An 11,322-nucleotide genomic window follows, 5' to 3' on the forward strand; every position below is an offset into this window, starting at 1 on the left:
TTAAAATAACAAAAGATTCTGAATTTCATATTAAAATGACAGAGTCTGAACTTTAGGATCAAATCGATTTAAGTTTTTTTCCACCTTTTTTAGAAGTAGGCTAACATGCGCATTTAATGTTATTTGAGTTTTTCTATGTAGCCCAGGTTAAACTGTTTAAAACTTACAAATTAAAATTACTTGTAAAAGCTCTGAAAAAACGAAATCAGAAACAAAGCATTCAAGTAGTATGAACAATTAGGAAACAACAGCACTTTTTACTTAATATTTATTGATATCTCTATGTCGCAATATTTAACATGTAAGACATTACACATTTTCAGCAAGTCAAATGTAATCGCTGTTGTCTTGTAATGGTTTGTGTACTTTCCTTTGACTTGTTAAAGGGTTTTGCGTAAGAGGTTGGAGGTCGCCGTTATCTGATGCTCCCTTCATTCAGAAAGATCTTCATTTCTGCCGATGACCCTCAATAAGATCAGAACGTTCTGACAAACTGCACAAAACGTCTGTTTCTCGGATTTAACGTAAAAACAGATTTCAGATCTAAAAATCCAAACCGTCTGTAAAAAGTTATCACTGTATACGCAGTGAAACAGTCTTGTTTAAAAAATTTATTTTACTACACAACATAGGCTATAGGCTAAAGTTAACCTTTCATTTATATTTAAACCTGCAACATAACAATTCTACTATTCTGGATAATGTTAAAAACGTTATATTGTTAGTACTTTTGATGGTATTACCTCCTTATGATGAATCACTCCTACTTCCTCATTTTAAATTTTAGGCTACCTGCGAGTTTTCGCGGCCAATTTAGTAATTTCTTAATCGGGGAATATCGCGTTAAGGAAAACATCGTTTTCAAACTAATTTGATGCATTGACCAAGACAAACCTGCTTGGTTTAAATGGAATTTTATGTGATATTATATCACTACCTTATTTTTCAAGGGCGCGGCCTTTTGTCTGGCTTGCAGTCTCTTCGCGCTGTTTTTAGCTGTACAAAACAGCTCGTTTTGCTGCTTGATATTGCAAACTGTGGTGTGGTACCATATTATTTTATTTATTATTTGTTATTATTAGTATTTATTCAAAACGTTTTACCATTTACTGCAGTTCATTATTTCCGCATGGGGGCTTATAAACCGCAAATTCACCTGAACACACCCGAAAACAGCTTACTTCCGAATTGAAAAATAAGATGGATATTTCGTCAGCAAAACTTCACTAATGTGACCCCTTTGGATAAAAGCTTCTGTAGTATGCAAACATCAAAAGAAATGACTAAAGCGCAAACAGTATAAAAACTTTATTAGAGCACAACAAAAGCAGTGTTATTTACTTATAAGCAGACAAGAGAAGCCGAGAGGCCATATTAAAGTGCATTTTAAAGTTTGCATCTGTATTTACAGCACGTTCATTGAGACTCAAAACAGTTTGCCGAACCGCAGTTCGCGGTCATTTAAAACAAACAGCTTTTACTCTGATTTTCTGAACCTCACCGCTGAGGATTCTCAGAGTCAATGACTTAAACATCAGACAGGCCCGTGAGCCGCTGGACGTCCTGTGTGAAGATCTCCTTCAATGTGTGATGTAGTTTTGATCAGTCTCAGGATTTGAGGCCCATCTGAGCCATCAGCTGCTCATACACTGTCCACGCCATCGCCGCCATCATGGTTCTCCTGAGAGAGCGAGGAACCGCCCCACGGAAAAAACCCACCAATCCGTGCTCCTGACAGACCAACATGCATTAATTATTCATATAATTAAATGATTTTGGAGTGTTCAAACATACTTCACTTTTAAATATGCACGTTCACTCGTTTGTTTACTTAATACAGCAGCATTTTAAACTATAGTTAATTTTAAACTGCATTGCTTTTCACTTTATTTGAATGCCATTCTGAAGCAGCAGAGAGGTGAATGTTGGGAGAATCAGAGCATCTGTTACCTTATAGATGTATCGCACCACATCTGACGTCCTGCTGAAGACGTCTGGACTCACTTGAACATGAGTTTTTACTACATCTGCTGGCTGGGTTAAAATGGAGGCCAGAACACCAGCTAGAATGCCGCAGCTGAAGTTTGCCAGTGGAGCATAAGACGACTGACTAACCTCTGGAAGAGAGAGAGAAGAAGAGAGTAAATCAGTACAGTCTGTGGAAATTGATTCACATGGTTGTTACACATTCCAGCGTCACTCCTACTTTCCCCTCTTCTCTTATGAAGAAACATTTGTTGATCAAGAGGTGTATTCCTGCAGCCTGTTACCTCACTAAATATGGTGATGGAAAAAATGAGATTTGGAGGATAACTATTTTTCAAACTCTTTTTTATTTGCTTGCAAAACTATTTTTTTGTGTTTTTTCAATAAATTTTGTATGTATTTTTAAAAAATCAGTTCTTCCAAATAACTGTTTGCTCATGAGCAACTTTCAGAAACTGCAGATTTTTTGCGTTCACCTAAGAAATCTAGTTTTTGCTTACAAAATTGTTGCTTTCCTCTGAAAAATGTTTGTATTTGCCCAAAATATGTTGTGCGTTCCTCAGAGAAACTCTGCATTCATTCTTAGATTTTTGCATTCTCAGAGAAATTTTGCAATTGCATGCAAATCTTTTGCATTCTTCCAAGAAACTTAACAAAACTTAGCAAACTTCCCCAAGATAAACTGCATTCGCCCGTAAAGGGCTTAAAAAATACTCCCAATTCACTTTAGTATAAAAGCCAATTTCCGCCACTGAATAAAACATTTTTTTTTTTTTTTAATTTGCTTGCAATTTTTGTTTGCATAAATTTTAGCAAACTCACAAGTCCAATTTTGAGGGGAAAAATGACTGATATGTTATAGGACTTAATAACTGATAAGTGATATAAATTTGCAATTTTGAGAAAAAATTGTCAAAATTGTGAGTTTAAATTTTGCAATTCTAACTTTTTTTTTCAGAATTTGTCAGAATTAAAATATGTAAACTTGCAATTGCGAGAAAAAAGTCTGATTTGTGATAAAAATAGTCGCAATTAATTTTTTACATTTTTTATTCAGTAGTGGAAACAGGCTCCCATACCTTAAGGACTTTGTAAGGCTGATGTCACAGTGCACATTTATTTTATATTTTTTTACCCCCTGTAAAATAAATATGAGTCAGAACTTTTCTTTGTAAAATAAACTATTTAAGCTGCAAAAATCCTATTCAATCAAACACATATTTAAAGCTGTAGTGCATGCAATATATTCTTTCACAAACCTTGTGGCAGTGTGTATTTGGCCTGGCTGTAGATCATGACGTATATCCCAGAGAACGGTGCGTCTCTAAGCAGTGTGGCTGTCAGACCTGAGAACAAAGCCTTTGGTCCCTCTGTCTGACACACACACCGCAGCGCTCCTAACACACTGCTGTACTTATAGCGGCCGCTCTGAAACACACATATACTTTGTTATAAGTCAGTGGTTTCCAACCTATTTTAACATTAAATTTTTTCAACGACCCCCGTAAAAAAAGTCAGTCATTAAGTTTGCAATAAATGCAACAACTGCAAAAACATTAAAATTATGACAGTAACAAGCATGGTTGGAATGAACAAACTGAACAAAATGAACGAAAAATGTTTGTTGGATGACTAACATAACCTGCTATCAACTAACATGTATTACATATTAAACCAAACTTAATAAACCTTACATTTCAGACTTAAAATAATTTTTAAGAGATAGGAGTCAAAATGTTGAATGATTACAGGTATTTAATTTTCTATGGTAATAATTCTAGATACCTTATCCGAAGATCTAGACCCTTATCCATCAACTGTGCATAAAAATTCGGTCAGATTTTGAATCGGTTTGAACAAAAACACTAGACGGACTGAATGAATATGTACAATCACTATCTGCCAGTAGGTGGCGCTTATGGAACAGAAGAAATAGAGCTGTTTCCCAGTAACTGCTGTAAACAAAGCAGTGATGTGCTAATAAACACTACTTAAATATGCATTATTTAAAAAAGCCCCTTCCCTTCAAAGGTGCATTCATATAATTAATTTATAGTTTAATTGCTATAGTTTTACCTCCTTCTGCCATATTTTCACACAAAAAGAAACCAACACTTCTTGCTGTGCCTCCACAAGACTGTAATGTCGTACAGTATTTATGTGAGCTTTTCAAATCCTGGTAATTAAATACTGTTTTAATTATGATTCAAAATATTAAATGGCAAAACTAACTATCAGGAATGTCATCTAGGTTTATCGGCAAACTGTAACCATTTCATCCTATTTATAATCCTCAAACTAGAGTGAGCTTGGTGACCCCTTGTAAATCTTTAGGATTTAATTCCTCAAAAATAAACTTATATTGTGAAATATTAGTACAATTTAAAATTTAATATATATTGAAATGAATTATGAATTATTATATATCTTAAAAACTGTTGTGCTGAATTTTTTTGCTTGAATTTTTTTCAATTTCAAAGAAACAAAACGTATTTATGCACAAACCTCAAAGCGCGTTTTAATGACGGTGACAGGCAGCATGCAGACCCCTGCGATGCATCTGGCTCCGGCTCCCAACAGTACAGCCTGTAAGGGCCCCGGGGCCCCATCAGTGAAAAAACGCTGCTTTAAAGTGAAATACGTGCTGAAGTAGATGCCGACTCCTGGAATACAGCGCACAAATGACTGCGGAGATAGAAATACAAAATATAACCACACAAACAGAAACATATTAGAGTTTTCGAAATCATCAGGTGTGATACTCACAGGAGAAACACCTCTCCACAGTCCGAGGAGCTTCTCCGTCCGCAGGACACTCATAAACACCGTGACCATGCCGATCCGACCCGACCTGAGGCACAGAAGATAGTTTGTTTAATACTCATTCAGCCAGACTTAACCTCATCGTGTATGCGAACTCACCCGGGTTTGACGTTCTGTAGGGTTTGCAGACGTGTTTTCACCAGGTCCAGTGGCTGGAAGAGCAGCGTAGAGCACGTCCCGCTTAGAGAGCCGCACATGAACGCTTTCACAGCCGGATGAGCCTAAATCACACGCAGAGAAAAAGACGTCCTGTTATCGAGGGTTTGCACTTATATTATGATTTGGTTGGTAACATAGATGCGCTGCCATACTGGAGATACTCAGATGTAAACAACAGCATCAACACTCAAAGCTGGTTCATACAAACTGTTTTGAAATCATTATTTCGAAAATTACAATGCTTTCTGACTTTAGATGCATTTAAACCTGTTGTAGTGGACTCATAATAACACAATATTAGGACACTTTAACAGCAGTATGATCTGCTCTTTAGGAGTAGTTCACTTGTCGCCTCTGGCTTGCTTAGTTGGGGACACTTTCCAGCGATATCGTATTTGAACTGAACTGACGATGATATCACTGAATTCATTGATGAACTGCCTTTAACTGAAAATTGATTATCTACAATAATGCTGTTACGAGCGCGGTCTCTGTGGCTCCCACTACAACAGGTCATGCCCTTCGGCCTATCCAACTGTCCATCGTACTTTCAGGCCTTCATCAATGAGGTGTTCAGGGACATGCTCAACCGATGGGTGATTGTATACATTGATGACATCTTGATCTACTCCAACACCCTTTCTGAATACATTCAACATGTCAGGTCTGTTCTCCAACGTCTCATCCAGCACAAGTTGTACGCCAAGCAGGAGAAATGTCAGTTCCACCAGGAGAAAATCGGCTTTCTAGGATACGTTATCAGCTCTGAGGGAGTGGCAATGGATCAAGACAAAGTTACTGCGGTACAGGAGTGGCCCCGTCCCAAGACCCTCAAGGAACTTCAAAGATTCTTGGGATTTTCAAACTTTTATAGACGTTTCATTCGCAACTTCAGCAGTGTAGCTGCCCCATTAACCTCCATGATCAAGAAAGGAGAGAAACGTCTTACCTGGCCTTCCAACGCAGTACACGCCTTTCAGGACCTCCGTCAGCGCTTCACTACAGCTCCTGTCCTCCGCCATCCGGACCCTCAATTACCATTCCTCGTTGAGGTGGACGCCTCCAGCACTGGGGTCGGTGCAGTCCTCTCTCAACGACAGGGTCAACCTCCTAAAACCTTCCCTTGTGCCTTTTTCTCCCACAAACTGAGTCCGGCAGAGAGAAACTATGACGTGGGAAACCGAGAGCTACTGGCCATAAAGCTTGCTTTGGAGGAGTGGAGGCATTGGTTAGAGGGAGCTAACCATCCGTTTACTATTCTTACCGACCATAAGAACTTGGAATATTTGCGGGTGGCTAAAGTACTCAACCATCGACAGGCACGATGGGCACTCTTCTTCACGAGGTTCCAATTTGACATTAAATATCGCCCCGGCTCCCAGAACACCAAAGCCGATGCTCTCTCCCGCATCCATGAACCTGACTCCGTTCCTCTTCCTCCTGAGGCTATTCTGCCCCCTTCAGTGATCATGGCACCCGTCATATGGGACTGTATGACAGAGATCACTGAGGCTCAGGCCCAAGATCCACCTCCCAATGATTGTCCAGATAACCTCACCTATGTCCCTGCCGTACTTCGTCCCCGCATTCTCACTGAGGTTCATTCTTCTCCCAGCTCTGGTCATCCAGGAATTGAGGCTACCATTCAACTCCTTCATAACAGATTCTGGTGGCCTACTTTAAGAACTGATACCATTACATTCGTAAAAAACTGTGTTACCTGCAACACCTCTAAGGCCTCTCACCAGCTTCCCGCCGGCCTACTCCAACCTCTACCTATTCCCGAACGACCATGGTCTCACATTGCTGTGGACTTCGTAACAGATCTTCCTCTGTCCCAGGGATATACCACCATCCTCTCAGTAGTGGATCGGTTCTCCAAAGGTTGCCGCTTCATTCCATTACCCAAACTACCCACCGCCCTGGAGACAGCCGAGGCTCTCTGTAATTCTGTCTTCAGGTTCTATGGATTACCCGAGGATATCGTCTCAGACAGGGGACCACAATTCACCTCACGCCTATGGTCCAGCTTCTTCCGTCTTCTGAATGTAAACATCAGTCTCACCTCAGGATATCACCCGGAGGCCAACGGGCAAGTGGAACGCCTTAATCAAGAACTGACTCGCTTCCTACGATCATACTGTCAACAACATCAGGAGGACTGGAGTCGTTTCCTTCTCTGGGCAGAGTACGCCCAAAATTCCCTTCACAAACCTTCTACCAACATGACTCCCTTCCAGTGCATATTAGGATTTCAACCACCCCTGTTCCCCTGGTCTGGAGAACCCTCAGATCTACCTGCAGTCAACTCATGGTTCCAGCGGAGTGAGGAGACCTGGAATCGGGCCCATGTCCATCTACAACGAACGGTCCGTCGTACCCAGGTTCAGGCAGACCGCCAACGACGTCCCAATCCTTCCTATGAACCAGGACAGTGGGTCTGGCTCTCAACCCGGAACCTACGCCTCCGGTTACCCTGCAAGAAACTAAGTCCCAGGTACGTGGGTCCTTTTCAAATTACCCGTCAAATCACTCCTGTATCATTCAGACTCGATCTGCCTTCAGAATATCGTATCTCACCCACTTTCCATGTCTCTCTGTTAAAGCCCGCTGGTCAGCCCGAGGGGACGGAGGTCCTAGACGAGACCGCACCACAGAATCCTGCTCCCCTGATCATCGATGGCGAGGAGGCATACAGAGTTAGCACCATCCTGGACTCCCGACGCCGGAACGGTCGCCTGCAGTACCTGGTCGACTGGGAGGACTACGGACCGGAGGAACGGTCCTGGTTGCCAGTTGTGGACATCCTGGATCCGTCCCTCATCACGGAATTCCACTCTACCCACCCAGATCGACCAGGCCCCCGTGGAAGAGGTAGACCTCGGCGTCGGTTGCCTCCTCGTGCCAGGAGACACTCGCAGGGGAGGGGCTCTGTTACGAGCGCGGTCTCTGTGGCTCCCTCCGTTCCCAGCCAGCGGGAACCCTCACCTGAATATTGACTCAATTTCCCACAATTCCGTACCTGGGACTGTGCACTTCCGGTTCCGGGTCACCCGGTTCACTTCCTTCCTGTTCCCTTTATCAGCGTGCCACGCTGGTACTCTCATCGCGAAGTTTTGATGGTTTTCCTCCCAATCCTGAGCGTTTTCTATCGGACTGATTACACGTTGCCAACTGGACTGTTTATGTGGTTTTTGATCCTCTGCTGCCTGCCCTCGTTTGACCCACGCTATCCATACGGACTATTGCTTTGTTCTGCCGCCGGCCTCGACCCCTTTGCATGGACTCTGACTACCCGATTGGATTTGCCTACACCACACCAGTTTGCCAGTATTGACCAACGCCTGTATAACCTGTCTGATATATTAAATCTGTTGCAAATGGATCCGATGTCTCAAGATTCCTCTGTTGACACGTCACAGATGCGTTACTTACACACTATTGTTCTGGTTAAATACTGTGCAGTTGCTTTGACACAATCTGTATTGTTAAAAGCGCTATATAAATAAAGGTGACTTGACTTTCAAAACAAAAATTTACAGATAATGTACTCACCCTCTTGTCATCCAAAATGTTCATGTCTTTCTTTCTTCAGTCGTAAAGTAATTCTGTTTTTTTGGGGGGGGGGGAAACATTTCAGGATTTCTCTCCATATAGTGGACTTCTATGGCGAGTTTGAACTTCCAAAATGCAGTTTAAACGCAGCTTCAAAGGGCTCTAAATGATCCCAGTCAAGGAAGAAGGGTCTTATCTAGCAAAACGATGTAGGACAATTTTGAAGTTGGAGGAGAAAATGAGATGGGAGTTTTTCAATATACCCTAACTGTCATGAACCAAAATACACAGAGAAGAGTTCACACAGAGCTTGACAAGACATTTGAGGAAGCATTTAAGGTTAAAAAGTATATATAATTTTTTTTTTTTTTTAGAAAATAACCAATCGTTTTGCTAGATAAGTCCCTTCTTTCCTCGGCTGTGATCGTTTAGAGCCCTTTGAAGCTGCATTTTAAAAGTTCAAACTCCGGGGCACCATAGAAGTCCATTATATGGAGAGAAATCCTGAAAATTTTCCCTTAAAATTTTTGTTTTGAAAGTGAACTGCTCCTTTAATATTTAATCTAACTGACTGGAAATGATGAGAACAAACACAAATGTTGTCAAGATTATCGTCCAATCCTGGTTCAGTTTGGTCAACCATAAACGCCTTGACAGATTTTGGCACCCTTCTGCTTGATCTGTTATAACTTTGGGCAGTCTATAGAACTCCAAGTGTTTTTCCCAGTTTGACCAACAGCCCAAAACGTGACAATAACTGACCAGTTTTAGCAATGATAATTCAGCTCAATTGCATTGTCTACGTTCAGTGCCGCCAATACTAATAACACTAAATTCAGCCAAAAGCTGCTTAAATCATTCAATACTTTAAAATAAACATTAACTGGCATGATAAACACAATAAAGAAATAAAATGCAATAAAGATGATTCTAATAACACTGTTACAAACTTAGTTTTATTTAAGGTGTATTTTGGCCATCATATAAACACTGATAAAACGATTTCATAACTTAATGATATAATTGTGATGTAAAGCATGACTCAGCAGGGCTTCGGTTCATCTCCTTCTGCTGGACTTTACCTGAAGTTTGCGTCCGCGTCTACTGAGTGGGTTATCTAATAGAGCCCCGCTTCACATTGACCAATCAGAATGCAGGAAAACAAGAGGCTCGGCTAAAGCCCGCCCCCTTTGAAGATTTTTACAAAAGTCGGCTCCACTTCTGCAAACGCTTGAAGTAAACAACAAACAAACTCACTGAAAAGTGCCCGCTCAGGTCTTCAACAGCATCTCTCTATGATTATATGCAATGAACATGTTAAATAGCGTGAGTTAAGACTTCATAAACCTCAGAGCTGCGGTAACTAGCCTATCAGTCACACTGCGGTATCACTAACCAGATAACATGACTGATATGACACACAGAAATGGAGCAAGATGAAGTGACCAGATCAAATCAGAGGTCAGAGTTCAGAGAGAGAGATTGCAGAACAGACATACGTTTTATGTCAATTGATGCCCACGCCATTCAGTCATTCAATCTCAACTTTTGTATTTTGCATTATGCATTAGACTACTAATATAGTGTATATGTGATGCATAGTGTACATTATACTTTAAAGAACAGGTTCCAGGTCTATAAAGACCCTAACTAGACATAGCGATGGAAAAACATGAGTTGGTAAGAACAAAATATATATTTATTTATTTTTGCGTTCGCACGCAAAGCTTTTGCGTTTCCCCGAAAAAAACTCGTTTTTTTAATATATATAGGCCTATAATATAATAAGAAACAGGTTAAGTGTGTCAAAACGTTTGACTATTAGTGTATATAAAAGGTTTACAAAAAAATAAAATAATTAAAACACAAACGCACACAGACTTACCAGTGAGAACTCCATGATGTTAGAGATGATCAGTCAGTTTGTTCTTCAGAGCAGCTCAGCTTCTGAAAACACCAGTGATCTGAGAATGAGTAACTGTCCGCATCTCTTTATTTTCGGACAAACTTCAAGTCACCTGACAGTGTTTCCTCTCTTCACACACACAATCACACAGTGTTTATTATTCTATTGGTGTGCACCACCGTGACTCCCATCATGCGCGCGCTTCCCACGTGAGAAGCACGTTCACCCACTTTTGGTTTTTTAAGTTAAAATGGTAAAAAGAAATAATAACTAAATGTTTTAACTATACAGTCGTAAATAAAATGATCTTAATTAAAAGATAAGCTCACCTCTTTTTACTCTCATGAGCATCATCCGAGTTACAAAATAGGGATTTCTGAAGCCTAAATGTCGCTCCAAAAGGTGAAAATATTTACTTGATTAACAACTATAGAAATAAGAATTATAAAAGGAGAATAAGTGAAGAAGAATAGAAGAAGTCAAAGTGATGATCGGTCCAGTAGCTCTGCCGTCTGCTGTTTACGGGCTCCACAGGTGGGAATAAAGGAAAAGGGGCGGGGTCTGATGCAAGGTGCGTAGTACACTGAATCTGATTGGCCAATAACCGGCGAGCCCTTGCAAGTCCAGTACTTTTTTACTAGTGGGTACAGGACACTGTAGTTCATTTATGTAAATGACGATAGCGAAATGAAGTAAATTGTGACACCCAAAAATATTTATACAGTGGACTAACAGTAAAACCGATAAAAAGTTGGGAGCAAAAATTATTCAGACACTTTGACCTGACCATGTTTTGCTTAGTTTTTTTTTTCTTTAATTTGCTAATGCAACCATTTTACACCACAGACTAAACGATATCAAACATAATGGTAATTTGTCAACAAAGTGCTATA

At 40.5% G+C, this 11,322-nt stretch overlaps 1 protein-coding gene across 1 annotated transcript; it reads right to left on the reverse strand.

The window, feature by feature from the left end:
• Positions 1–1,293: 1,293 nt before the first annotated feature.
• Positions 1,294–10,950, reverse strand: slc25a38a (solute carrier family 25 member 38a). The gene is made up of 7 exons (XM_073836577.1): positions 10,409–10,950; positions 4,909–5,030; positions 4,753–4,837; positions 4,492–4,671; positions 3,246–3,414; positions 1,951–2,117; positions 1,294–1,731 (listed from the first exon to the last, which is right to left on the reverse strand). Exons 1-7 carry the CDS (start codon positions 10,421–10,423, stop codon positions 1,609–1,611), a joined length of 861 nt encoding a protein of 286 aa, XP_073692678.1. The 5' UTR covers positions 10,424–10,950; the 3' UTR covers positions 1,294–1,608.
• Positions 10,951–11,322: the final 372 nt, after the last annotated feature.

The sequence above is a fragment of the Garra rufa genome, chromosome 1 (genome assembly GCF_049309525.1).
Source record: "Garra rufa chromosome 1, GarRuf1.0, whole genome shotgun sequence".
NCBI classification, from domain to species: Eukaryota; Metazoa; Chordata; class Actinopteri; order Cypriniformes; family Cyprinidae; genus Garra; species Garra rufa.